A 12,691-nucleotide genomic window follows, 5' to 3' on the forward strand; every position below is an offset into this window, starting at 1 on the left:
CGGTGTTGCACAGATTACCGGTCCTCCGGTACTACTTTAGTACCTCTACTGCTACAGTTTTATGATGCATCCAGGCATCACGGAGGGTTTCCAATGTGCATGTATTCCCCAAGACTGGTAAAACACATTCGTTTTGCTTTTGCATCTTCTCCGGTTAAAAAGCTGCAACTGGAATGAGTACAACTTTAATTTATATCATCGGCTACAACCTGATGCATGGTACCGAAAGGAACGCAAATGGCGCCATCGCTGATGTTGTTCTGTTTGAGTTCAGTAGAGCCTTGGCTTTCAGCAAATCGTGTTTTCCATGTTTTAACGATGAGCCAAACTATGATCATTGAATGCGCTAGTATATATAGTTACCGTTCATTCTCAGGTTCTTGCTTTTTGCGCCACTTTGGTTTTTGAAGTGTATGTTGCAGGTACACGTAAATACTAGTACTTATCTAAAGGTCATTACACAATACAGGTTCACCGAAGGCCGAAATCCGCGGCTTAATTTTTCAGACTGTGATTCCTATCACACAAAAGCGAGCAAAAGAAAAACTGATGAAGTTTAATTATGCCGCGGTGCTAGACGTTCACTTATTTATTACTCTCGTGTATGCGTGGAATTGGATGCATCATGCAGCATATTGCGAGCATAGCAGTTATATTAGTACCAGTTACTGACCTGGTGAGTGGGAATCAACCTACCCTTATGCGAGCTTATAAGATGATTTCCCATCTCTGTGTAATATTCGGAGTGTTTAGAAATGTGCTAAAGTGTCGGTCGGTATTTTGTTTTCAGCACTGATTGAACTCTGATTTATTTCCGTAGCTATTAAAAAAGTGTCTTAATTCTTCAGATAAATACGATATTTACAGATAGATACTTGCGGGCAATCGTCTGAATAGAATTGCAACAGGATAAATAACGGATGGGCCGAGGAAAGAAGCGGTCTCCCCAGTACCCAGTGTTGGAGAAAAATCGATTCCTTACTCATGGAATCAACGTCTACAGTAGCGGTTGTTCGATATAGCGTACTATGTTTTGTTTTGCAGTTCCGAATTCGAGCTGCAACTTGCAAGTCAGTGGATTTATTCTGGCATTTGCCGGTTATTTCCTGGCACCACTGGAAAGTAAAACATAAGAACTGGTCACGACTGGTGATTTTATTTTTGAATTTTATGCAGGTATTTAAAGGTGCATTAGACTGTTATTCTCTATTGCCTGCAAGTGTTTTTCGTGAAGGATTGCTGAGACCGAAGGACTGCAGTATGTAAGTTACTTAAGTTAGAATCTTTTATTCCGAAGTTACTCATAGGCTTGTAATGCGTCAGTAAACATGCTGTGATAATACAGTACTATTACAACGAAGAAGAAATTCGGAAAGTTACTGCTTCAAGGAAATACGTGCAGAATTAAAAGGTACAATATTACTACATATAACAGTGACACTACTTTTGCAATTTGATAGATCCAAATTCCAGAAAACTGTAAACACGACACCAATCAGTTTTGGACAATAAACAAGTCAACGCTGCTGAAGAGTCAACATTTAAAACACGCGAATTCTTTTTGTGGGTAGCGGTACCGCTAAAGAATCAAGAAAGTGCACCCGTTTCCATGTCAGATCCGATCTTATGTATGTACTTAATTTTCACGGTTCTTCTGGCGGTGTTATTCAGTAAGACCAGGGCCTCGGTAATGCCTATTTCTTTAAGGCTCTGCAAAAAGCGAATATAACCTGAATTAATAGAAGCAATGAAGATCTTTAATTTTCAAGAACTGAAAATTCCCATTAAAATGCAGGTATACTTGTACTTTTAAGCCTCATGGTAACACTCACCTTCTCATTGATTTGTAATATTAGATCCCCAACACGAAAGGAAGGCGAACTTGTCCTCGTGATCATTAAGGACGTCTCGTTGTCCAAAGTAAAACCTTCGCATTCGAAAGGGACAGAGCCAGTTTTGTCGCTCAAGTACGGACTGTAGCTGTCTAACACCATATCCTTCATATGGTAATGGTATATATTGGGCGAATCCTTCAAGATTTTTTGGCAATTCCGGAAAGGACACCTTTTCTAAACCATCATGGACATAAATAAGCCTCAGAAGCGGTTGCATAATATCGCAGTTTCATAATTTCGCATACGAACTATATCTATATATGGCTGGCTGTATCGAATTCCGCCGACTGTGAGATCTACGAGCGCCTACAGTGCTCACCCCATTTCGCTCCCTCTTCCGAAATGATTCAGTAATCTTATTAATCACATCCGGTGTTTCGAGGGTGCTGACAAATTCCAAAGGAATGACATCGGGAGCCTGGTAATACCGGTAAGGCGGTAACAACATTATACAACATTTGTAAGTTGCAATCAACATTTGTAATACCCGGTCATCGATTCGTGTCATCCAGCTACCATTCCATTCTGTATCAATTTTTTGCAACCACAGGTCCAATTCGGTGCGCTTATACATCAGCAAACACAAGCCAGCAGAGAGTAACAGGACCAAGATGCCAGTCTGCACTAATTGTATATACTTAGGCCTGCCCGACTGGAAAGTGGAAACACAAAGTTTTAACGCTGCGGCGGTTGGCACTCTCCTACTGGACTTATTAACGGCTTATTTTTAAAAATTACTTTATTTGTGAGGTAAATGACTTTTTTTTGGTTGTGTTTTCTCAACTCCCCTTACCGATTGTTCCGAGCCAAAAGCGTTTCCACTGGAGCTGGATGGATTGAGTCCCTATGAACAAACAGTTAAATGGATAGCTTATAAATACATAGTTATATACTAGTTTGTTTTTAAATTCATACCACCAGCACTATTGCCGCAGTTCAAGTTCGACCACTGACCAGTGAGCTCTGGCGAAACCTGCATTTTTTAGCATGCATTTGTCGTTGTAAGCTGTCCTCTAAAACATGTTAAGAGTGGACGAGGAAAAAGCCGATAATAATATTCTGTTGCTGATAAGTGATCACTGATAGTTATTTGAAGAAAAGTAACATTGTCATCCTCACCGGGTTCTCTTCCGGTAAACATATATCTTCCCCCCGCACACCGGAGATTATTCGCAAAAGCTACATTACGACGAATACTTCAAAGAGGCCACACTTCAAATCTCCCATGATGCACAAGCAGCCAAAATTTTGCTGGAACAAACTGGTCTGCATAATGCCCGCTGCGGTTTCGATGCAGAATACGAATACGATCGATTATTAGCATAAATTAACTCTACTTCTTACTGCTTACAGTACAAGTATTGCAGACGCCTTTCTGCTCGTCAGGCTTGTGTAGGAAAGTCTGACTCTGGGATGGAGACGGGAGAGCACTGTATATTAGCAGCGAAATTTATGATTCTGGATTGACCCATTCGCGATATGTACGAGCGATATTCGTACAACCCACCGTCTCAGTCCGTCTGTCTCGATTGGGTATGCAATCAGATAGGAAGCGGGTCTATGACTCTGCGCATAGGCGGCACAGCGCATAGGGCTCGACTGCTACAAAACCCGGCCGAGCTGGACAGTGTGGTTCTGGATTGGCTTCTTATTTTATTATCTTTTGGATATCGGGTGATATGGCGTGAATCGGAATAATCAGTCGAAAAACTCTCTTGTTCGTTCAGTCCGTCCGTTATTCTTAGCCCCGGGTAATCATCCCGAAAGTGCCGAAACCCAATCTCACAGCAATGGCACTTTTTGCGGAGCACACACAATCAGCAACAGAATTGGTTAAATCAGTCATCATAATTTGGTTTGCAATCGCTCATTATCAAGAATAAAACGGTAAAAATAACGCCACCCAAATTAATCGGCAAACATAAGCATATTCAGTAAATATTCACAATTTCACATGCAGTAATAAAAGCGTAAATAAATCATAATTACAAACTCAGCCTACCATCCACATCACCTTTACACACGCGAATTACCAAAGAAAACAAGTTGTCATAACATATACATGACATATTAAGGGGCATCTAATCCCGCAGAGCGCGGAGAAGACAGCACGTTCTGGTTGGAAGCCAGATTGCGCAAAACTATCCTTCCTGTCGATGTAGTGGATACGGGGATGGGATGACCGACGGTCTCCTGCACCGGGAACGAGAACTCCGAACCTCCCCGACTACTGCCCATGGTGGCCGTGGTGGAGAAATTTGAACTAGCCAAACTATCCGCTGAATTCTCGCGCTCCAATCCGCGCCCGATTGACACCGGAAAACTGTTATTCACCCCGCCCTCATCCGTCAAATCCAACGGAATCGATTCCCCCAACGTCCCAATGAGCAATTCCTGAATGAACAGGGCGCGATCCGCCTTCAAACGCGGATGATATTCATCATGGTGCGTTTCCGTGCTTTTTTCCTCCATCAACCTAATAAATACATCCATATTACTAATAAAAAGACGTACAAATACACGAAGAAAAACAATGAAATTGTTACTTGTCCAACAAAGAATGCCCATCCTTTTCCTTCTTCACCACTTTGGCACCGGACGCCACCGCATGTCCCGGAGGCGGCGCGGACAGCCGCGGATCCGCAGTGAAGGGCAAGGTGTTGATGTAGGCCGCGGTTAAACGGCTTTCCAGCGGATTTCGACTGGTATCCGCCGATGACGAGCCCACAGCCGCACGCGTCGACGCTCCACCCGCGCTGCGCATATTTTCCACACGGCCAAAGAGAATATTCTGTCGCTCCATCTGCAACTGCATTTGCAGCTGTTGGAGGGATGATGCGGTGCTAGCCATATTGGCCGTAATGGATGACGGATTGGTGGCCACGGATTGAAAGGTGCCAGAAGCTCCAAGAGAAGTGGATGAGCCAGTGGAACCGGTCGGAGCTGCGCGCCGGACGCTGGTCAACTGGGACAGCAGCTCTAAACCGAAAAAAAATAAGTCAGTAACCATTCCTTCTTCTTTACTGATGACTCGAAAAGGTGAAGTGGATCAAGATCTGTGTGCACCAGGCAATCGCTACTTGTTGCAACTTGTAATGAAAGCGTGTCATTTTCGTCACTCTGCATTATTGATTCTTTTCGTTTTTTTCAAAGTTTGTTTAAGTTTGCTAAAGTGGTAATCTACGGCCGTTGCAGAAGTAATCCTAATTGTCGCACGCGCTAAGCAGAAAAAACAAAAGCAATACAAACCTGCAATCGAGTCCACATTCTCGCGCACCGATGTAGCCAACGCCGAAGCCGGCGGCAGCAACTGCTGTACAGCCGACGGTTCCGTCACGGAGCCGGGCGCCGTGCCGAAACGCGATCCCGTCGACGGGGAGGACGCCGATGGACTGCCCGCGATAGTCTGGCCCAGGGCGCCGCCTAAACGACGCTGCTCGCGATTCCGCACGCTTGTGGCACCGGTGGGAGTGCGGCGGAAACGTCCGCGCCCCATCCCCAGACTGCGCCCAGTTGGCTGCTGATAATAAGAAAAACACAGCAAAATCACAAAACAGGGAACAGAGCTTGTCGATATTGATGGTACCGTTTCAGCACTGGGCTGGTGTTCCGATGTCAGATGCGCCAGTAAATCTTCGGTGACGTGGTTCGGATCACCGCCTTGCATAGTGGAACAAATCGGACAAATCTAATGAAAAATTCTATAATCAACTGTTTGATCATTGCAACTAGCACAATTGCCGTCAACGATTAACAAGAAGGATAATCTTTTACAGTGACTAAAACTGGGCCCGTTTTGTTTTATAGCACTCTTACCACGTCGGTAATCGTATTCGGATGCCGCAGATCAACATGGTTGGCCAGATCACCCTCACCAAATCCCATCTCACCACAATAACTAGACGTATAAAAAATAATACTGTACAAACAATATAACAAAAAATAGTAAGCTAAAAAACATTACAAGCACTCATACTTTACTTCCACAGTTCCACTCATTAAACGCAAAATGCAATAATACTTACGGGCAAGTGAATGACTGGCCCTGATCGTGGCTGATACTCTCACCACCGTAATAAATGTCTGCAACAAAACCATCAACGTAAGCATCAGCAGTCGCTGCGAAAATCCGATACCAACACTATTTACAATTTAACTTCAAAAATTGCATTATGTCGATTCAAATTCAAAAAGTACATATATCCCAAACATTAATTAGCACACCGTGCAGTACACTGAGTTAAGGTAATCCCTCTGTATGTGTGCCTTAAGACGTAAAGAAGAAAGAGGCACCAAAGACGGAAGACCTACCAAAATCGCTGCGAGTGAGAATGCACTGCATGGGATGATCGGCCAAGTGACGACCCGATGTGGCCTTGTTGTCGCGACAGTTCCCGCACAGATCGTAATCATAGCACACCAGGCATTTGTACCGTCGTCCCCGGAAGTTGGAAATCATGCAAGCATCACAGCTGACTCCTACCAATTAGAAAATTTGGAGGTGCAGCTCCCTTGAGGGATTGTCGTGGTGAGATTTGAGGTACACGCATTTAACGCAGTACACACATATTGTGATATATACTAACAATAACTAAGCCCACCTTCATGCTTAGTTCCAGACATTTCACTGGTCTCGATTTGTGGCAAACACCAAAATAATTTTAGAACAACTTGTGCATGAAACGATTGAAACAGCAGGTTCGAAAAATAAGATAGCCAACAGAGAAAACTCAGAAAAGCAAAAGAAAAATCGCGATGAATGACTAGCTTTGCCGAATCCAAGGGAGCTTTGAACTGCCTACTCGAACTTCTGTAAGTTCTGTTGTACAATGTTACTGTTATTAACTGTGTAAAGTTATTTATCTATTTGTTAAGGCAGCAGAAAACAAACCACAGATGAACCGACAGGTTGAACAGAACAAACTGGAAACCAAAAAATTCTGCAAACAAACATCACAAGTGACAAGTAAGAATCGGCAGGAACACATTTTGCTGCAACAGTGTCACCGCCAGTGCTAGTCAGCCCAGCGGCAGCAGGCCCCAGCTCATACTGCCAGCTGCCGCTCCTCGATAGCGGTTGCAATGAACGTCAAAATGCTATCGAACAGGTACTTACTAGTACTTACGGTTAGTACTTCAAATTTTAAAATCAATTTTAATTTTTAACTGTGATGTAGTGTGCCCGCGCTTGCCTTTTTGTTATCTGATGTCTATTGCCTATTAAAACAACTTACTAGTGCTTACCAGAGAGAAAGATAACTCTGCTAGTACTTCCTCAACCTTGTGTCATTACAGTACTGTAATTCTGGGACTTTTTTATGTGGCTGGTTTACTTGAGTCCTGATAGTCATTTGGCTGAAAGGTTGACGGAATTAGTACATAAATAACTTCTTTTGAAACACACTTGTTAAAGTCAATAAACTCGATTAAACAAAACAAAACACGGCCATAACAGCGGCGCGTCGAATTTTCTCCAAAATTTTCTGCCAGTGTTGGCTGATAATTGTAAAATTAATATCCGTGTACAGTAACAGCTGCAAAATTATCAAACGTTAGGTTGCAGTTATACTTATTACGATCTTTTTCAACATTATTTGATCTAAAAATTAATAACGGCTTAGAACTGCGAATTAATGTGAAAGGCAACAATGAAAAATCACTCAAACATTAGTGGCATGAACAGAAAATTTATTCGCTCATAACTCCCTTAACCCAACAATGCTTTGCAGGAACATTACAATTTCTGACCTGTAAAACATTCAAAATAAAACCTGCCCCCAGTCCGTAGAAAACGTCCGTGAACATGCAACCCACAGAATCTGCCCGGATAAATCAAAATCAAGAAACTGGCGAAACATAAAGAACAACCGGAAAAGAAACAACAAACATGTGTAACTATGTTGTACCATCGCACAGAGCGCACGACAGATAAAAAACACCATTCTCTAATTATCGCCCACTGTGCCCAATTCAACCAGACCGAAACGGCAAACTGGCATCCACGACGTCTCGCGCTAATCCGGTCGGTCCAGTAAACGGCACATGAATCAGGCAATGCATGCGAAATTCCCCCATCCATACCATATTATTTAATTTAGTTCTTGTACAACGTTGCTTTGGGCCGTGGATCAACACCTCTTGCAGTTTTCACACGTTCCGTTTCCGCATGAGTCTGTACAAAATAAAACCAGTGTTAAAAAGATGGCAATCTCTCCAAGAGTCTAAATCAAAAACAGCAATGTTCATGCTAATTACAGTTATCAAAACTGATGAATCGGAAGTGTAAACCACGGAAAAATATAAGTCACCGAATCGAAAATTATGGTGTATACCATGTAAATATTTGCGCTACCGCACGACAAATAATACGTAAACAAAAAAGGTACTCGTAGACTTCAAAGATTTACACAACCTTAACCTGAAGATTTCAATATTTAGCCATAAACGTACCACAAATTCCAAATGAATTTTGTAATTTGGCGGAAGAGCAGCAAGGAGTTTCTGGCCAATAAAATCGATGTGCTCTTTATCGTCGTCGCGCGTCCATAGCGCTAATCGAAACTGTTTGGCTCTTGCTGATGCCACAACTCCGTTAACGTATTCTCCATATTCTCCGAAATTCTCCCCAACGCACATCATCAACTGCAAAGAAACATAGGAATACGTTACTATCAAAAGTAAATAAAAATAAGACAGATAACGACAACGACTGGCGACGTCATATCAAGCCGACCGCCGACCAGGTGCGATAATTCCAAAACTCCATCAAAATCAATATTCCTTACAGAAACAGTTATAGAATGTGAACGTGAGCCGCACTGATTAGATAACTATTTACATCCCGCGTTAATCAGAGTCACTGGTACAATCAAAAATCAATAATACATGCTTGTTAAACCTGGTCGGTCGACTTCAAAATTCCAAAAGTCATCTCAGCCAACATAAAATGATATTCGTGGCGTTATCAACGTAATATTACGAAAAAACTAGTTAACACAATTTAAATTAAATGGAAAAACGAATTCAGAGACAAAATGTATTTCAAGTGCAATCTTAAGAAAAACTTTCCCGGGACGTAAGCACGTCGGATAGCACCAAGAACGATGTATCGATAATTAAATTATTCAGAAAAACTCCACCCCACCACAGGATTCGGCGTAACCGCAAAATCAAATGCGTGGTTAGTCATCATGCAACAGGATGTGGATGACGTCGACAATCCCATGAAAAGCAGGTTCACATAAAAAGCACATTTAATTTTGAAGCACAGTAAGCCCACCCCGAGGAGGTACGCCGAAATCTCCCTTTAATTGTTCTCAGAATTACCGGAAGAGTAACTGAAACTCACCAATTCCCGAAAAACATCGTCGATCCGGTTGCCGATTTTCTGGGTATCGAAGCTCATCTTCCAGCAGCCTCCCGGTGCATTATGGGGATCCTCCCACTCGGGCCTTATCTTGTCCATATCACCTAATCCCCCGCGGAACATGGAATAATCGCTGCCTTTTTTCAGCTGACTGAGCGCCGTTATGTGGTGGTATAAGCTGCAGAAAATTTCTCAACTGAATATTATACTGCAAAAAGCGTGGTTGGATTTTTTGTCGCTTTTTTCCCCTTACGCCCAAAAATCTTCCACGGTATCGAAGGAGAGGACATCCTTCGTGGCCAGCTTCCAGTCTTTCCTGGCTTCATCGGGATCCAGATAGAAAAATGACCAGGATGTGGCAAGAGGATGCTTTTCCGGGATAACCGAATCGTCAGCACTCGGTCCTTCAGGGTTCGCTGTGGTTTTATTCTGCAACACCATTATCATCAGAAATCGCAAGCAGACGGCACGACACTCAACGAAACACGATTACACAATACGCCTGATAGATGTGCAAATTTTTACTGACGTACAGACATGAAGGAGCAATAGTGTCGCAATTGAAAAAAACCAATATTCTGATTTCCCGAGTCAGTCCAATAATTATGCCGCTAGTTGGCAGGTGCCATAAGCACTGTAATTGCCATCGTATGTACACCAGACATTCACACACACGGCGAACTTGCTTCCGTGTTACAGCGTTATCACTGTGCGCCGTACCGTGCCGCACTTGCAGCTCGATGACTCGGTCATGCGAGAGTTGCACAGAGGCCGGTGAACTTGGGTATTTCGCTAAGCTTACGCTTTTTAAGTGCGGTCGTTCGACTATTTTGCCATACATTTGCCACAGGTTGCAAAACAACTTGCGCATCAAAAGTATCTTTTGCTGCCACCTTACCTCTTCGGCCATCGTCATGGGAAATACCAAATTTCACTACCAAATGATGCTGATTAAGTGTATTGCTGGCACAAATTCTGAATGAAGACTTCGGCAGAAATGACGTTTTATCAAAAAATTTCTGCCGAACGAAGCGAAAATACCCATCCACCAATTGATCAGAGCGTGTACAAAGAGATAACAGTATACAGTACTCCACAAATTAATGATAATAATTATCGGGGATTATCCGTTTTTGCAAGACAACAAGTCCAAAAAGGTGCGGAACGGCGACAGTAGTAAAACGCGGTGAACTATCAATTATTTTTTACGTCGGCAAATAAACACGATGAAGAGTTGCAGACCCAGACAGACAGCAGTCGAACAAGCCCACGTCCCAGGACTGGCAGACGGAGAAAAATATAGGGAGACAGATTATTCATTGACGTCGCCAATTAATATGGGCACGGACACAGTAACTGGTTCCCTGTACTAAAGCATTTGATGCACGTCATCACCACAGGGTGTTTGTTACAGATTTGAAAATCAGGGGTTTGGCCTACTTACGACACCCCGCGTACTGACGCGCTCGGTCTTGCGCAATGACGCCGACAGATGCATCCACTCGATGAGTCGAGTCTCGAGACTGCACTACGCAAAACAGAATTGTATTTTATTTTTTTAACGCGACTTCAAACGTTTGGACCGGTTTGGTTGTTCGTGTTTTTTTTAAATTTTTCGCATTTTAATCCTCACTTGCATGCGAATTTAATAAGTTTGGTTTGAATTACCATTTATACACAGCCAACACAGGTTGTTTTTATAATCAAATTTTAATTACGTGCTTCGCGGTGCTGGCATACTCACCCGTTTGGACTTTGTTTAAATGTGATCGATCATTACCGAGTAGACTTTTCCAAAGATGTTGCAAGGAACGCAGAATCTGCTCACAGTGTCCAAGCTGCTCAGCCGTCTTTACAAACCGGCCATTCAACGGAGATTTACCAAACGTGATCGTAAGCGATTCTATCAGAGTGTTTCGTTAACACAAAACGGAGGCTGTTATGAGATCAATCTGGATCGGCGGAAACTGAAGACTCCTCTGGGTAATCTCCTGCAAATTCCCACCGAACCTCTAGCGTTAGCGGTGGCTGCAGAATGGTCTTCCCAAACGGATACCATCAAACAGGATCGGATGTACCTGACTAAACTGTGCAATAGCGCTGTGGATAACCCTATGAAGCGGACTAAAGAAGATATTGCGGAGAGTTTGCTGAAGTTTCTGGATTCGGATACCGTGTGTTGTCGTGTGGACGATCCACCGGAGCTGCAGGAACTCCAGAATCGCGCCTGGGGTCCCGTGATTGAATTCGTGGAGAAACGCCACGGCGTGATAATTGGGTCCAGCGCTAATATTCTGGGTCCTGTGGTGCCTCGTGAAACGAAGGAAATCCTTGGACGGTATTTGAGGAGCTACAATACGTGGTCGTTACTAGGTACACAGCACAAAAGTAGCGTGTAAGATTTGGCAGGTTAAATTAATGCTGTTACTGACTGATTACCTTGTTAAATTTGCTTTTGCTGTAAGACGCAGCAACTGATCCTTACGGTGTACTTTGTTAATTTTATAGCATCTTTTTTTGAATACTGTAATGACAATTCTAGTAAAATGATTTAATTATTCGTATTTCCGTGTGAGAGCATGAGTACATATAACGACGTTTTTTAGGCAGAACGGTGAATGCGTTTTTGTGATTTTGTAAAGCATACTGTAAATTATTGTAATGATTAGCTTTGTTGGTTTGTTTTGCCTCCCAGCTGTTTGGGTTAGACATGCCATTGTGAATATATTGTTTTTGAAATAGCGACGGATTTTGTAAAATAATCAGATTTGAAATCGCAGTACACCATTGTAATCATTGTGTTGTTTGATTTCGCAGTTATAATCATTTAACAGATGTTTCATATGTGTTATCATATTTATTGCGGTTTTTTTAAAACTACGTATTCATTGCGCGAAATACGGACGTAAATCAATCAGAACTATAAACTATCTGGTTTTGCACGTATTCCAGGCTTCCAGCAGGCTGTGGAATCTTTAAAATCTCTTGTGCTTACCCTGGCCCTGGTGGACCGAATCATGCCCGTGATCACTGCAGTGGCTCTATCCCGTTTGGAAGAGGAATTCCAGGTGCGTTATGGGTATAGGTAAGACATAAGTAAACAAATCTAAATTATGTTTAAAACGGTTTTAGCTTGGCCAGTCGGATTACGGTTGCACAGAATGTACGTTAAGTTAGTTTAACTTCTTGTGTTTTTCAAATTTTTCTTATAGAAATGTGGATTGTTTTCAGATTGCCCGGTGGGGAAATGTCGAATGGGCTCATGACATCGAACTGCAGCATCTCCAAGCCAGTGTCGCTGCGTCAGTACTTTTCGTTTATTTGAATACCGAACTGGAAAGTGTTAGCCAGAAGTCTTCCGGTGCTCCAAAATGAGCAGAATGCATTGTCTGTTATGAAATCCGCAAAGGATTTCTTTCTAGACAGTCTA

At 42.7% G+C, this 12,691-nt stretch overlaps 4 protein-coding genes and 1 long non-coding RNA gene across 9 annotated transcripts; 2 read left to right on the top strand and 3 right to left on the bottom strand.

The window, feature by feature from the left end:
* The first annotated feature begins 96 nt into the window (after nucleotides 1-96).
* LOC129582676 (uncharacterized) lies at nucleotides 97-2,961 on the top strand. Its single transcript, XR_008689663.1, has 7 exons — nucleotides 97-422; nucleotides 508-676; nucleotides 868-1,262; nucleotides 1,461-1,628; nucleotides 1,708-1,795; nucleotides 1,857-2,325; nucleotides 2,446-2,961. It is a non-coding gene; the product is annotated as an uncharacterized LOC129582676 (long non-coding RNA).
* LOC129582675 (uncharacterized) lies at nucleotides 1,288-3,261 on the bottom strand. The gene is made up of 6 exons (XM_055474253.1): nucleotides 2,850-3,261; nucleotides 2,689-2,739; nucleotides 2,383-2,547; nucleotides 2,215-2,313; nucleotides 1,833-2,069; nucleotides 1,288-1,710 (listed from the first exon to the last, which is right to left on the bottom strand). The coding sequence occupies exons 1-6, from the start codon at nucleotides 2,886-2,888 to the stop codon at nucleotides 1,588-1,590; spliced, it is 714 nt and encodes a 237-aa protein (XP_055330228.1). The 5' UTR covers nucleotides 2,889-3,261; the 3' UTR covers nucleotides 1,288-1,587.
* A 332-nt stretch (nucleotides 3,262-3,593) lies between these two features.
* Nucleotides 3,594-6,870, bottom strand: LOC129582628 (E3 ubiquitin-protein ligase KCMF1-like). Of its 2 annotated transcripts, none has more exons than XM_055474185.1 (8): nucleotides 6,497-6,870; nucleotides 6,207-6,374; nucleotides 5,921-5,978; nucleotides 5,712-5,793; nucleotides 5,482-5,583; nucleotides 5,145-5,412; nucleotides 4,442-4,874; nucleotides 3,594-4,371 (listed from the first exon to the last, which is right to left on the bottom strand). In XM_055474185.1, the coding sequence occupies exons 1-8, from the start codon at nucleotides 6,516-6,518 to the stop codon at nucleotides 3,966-3,968; spliced, it is 1,539 nt and encodes a 512-aa protein (XP_055330160.1). In that variant the 5' UTR covers nucleotides 6,519-6,870; the 3' UTR covers nucleotides 3,594-3,965. The 2 variants fall into 2 exon arrangements, with proteins under 2 accessions (XP_055330160.1, XP_055330159.1); XM_055474184.1 differs by having other exon boundaries at nucleotides 5,145-5,415.
* Nucleotides 6,871-7,568: 698 nt separating this feature from the next.
* LOC129582630 (eukaryotic translation initiation factor 4E-3-like) lies at nucleotides 7,569-10,511 on the bottom strand. 2 transcript variants are annotated; one of them, XM_055474188.1, is made up of 5 exons: nucleotides 10,160-10,511; nucleotides 9,515-9,690; nucleotides 9,244-9,439; nucleotides 8,346-8,537; nucleotides 7,569-8,067 (listed from the first exon to the last, which is right to left on the bottom strand). In XM_055474188.1, the coding sequence occupies exons 1-5, from the start codon at nucleotides 10,175-10,177 to the stop codon at nucleotides 7,990-7,992; spliced, it is 660 nt and encodes a 219-aa protein (XP_055330163.1). In that variant the 5' UTR covers nucleotides 10,178-10,511; the 3' UTR covers nucleotides 7,569-7,989. The 2 variants fall into 2 exon arrangements, with proteins under 2 accessions (XP_055330163.1, XP_055330164.1); XM_055474189.1 differs by lacking the exon at nucleotides 10,160-10,511 and adding an exon at nucleotides 9,795-9,977.
* A 287-nt stretch (nucleotides 10,512-10,798) lies between these two features.
* Nucleotides 10,799-12,650, top strand: LOC129582537 (ATP synthase mitochondrial F1 complex assembly factor 2-like). 3 transcript variants are annotated; one of them, XM_055474050.1, is made up of 4 exons: nucleotides 10,799-11,634; nucleotides 12,214-12,329; nucleotides 12,394-12,424; nucleotides 12,493-12,650. In XM_055474050.1, the coding sequence occupies exons 1-4, from the start codon at nucleotides 11,061-11,063 to the stop codon at nucleotides 12,525-12,527; spliced, it is 756 nt and encodes a 251-aa protein (XP_055330025.1). In that variant the 5' UTR covers nucleotides 10,799-11,060; the 3' UTR covers nucleotides 12,528-12,650. The 3 variants fall into 3 exon arrangements, with proteins under 3 accessions (XP_055330025.1, XP_055330024.1, XP_055330023.1); XM_055474049.1 differs by lacking the exon at nucleotides 12,394-12,424 and having other exon boundaries at nucleotides 12,214-12,346; XM_055474048.1 differs by lacking the exon at nucleotides 12,394-12,424.
* The last annotated feature ends 41 nt before the right edge of the window (nucleotides 12,651-12,691 follow it).

Source organism: Paramacrobiotus metropolitanus, unplaced genomic scaffold (assembly GCF_019649055.1).
Source record: "Paramacrobiotus metropolitanus isolate TYO unplaced genomic scaffold, Prichtersi_v1.0 Parri_scaffold0000008, whole genome shotgun sequence".
In the NCBI taxonomy this organism is placed as follows: Eukaryota; Metazoa; Tardigrada; class Eutardigrada; order Parachela; family Macrobiotidae; genus Paramacrobiotus; species Paramacrobiotus metropolitanus.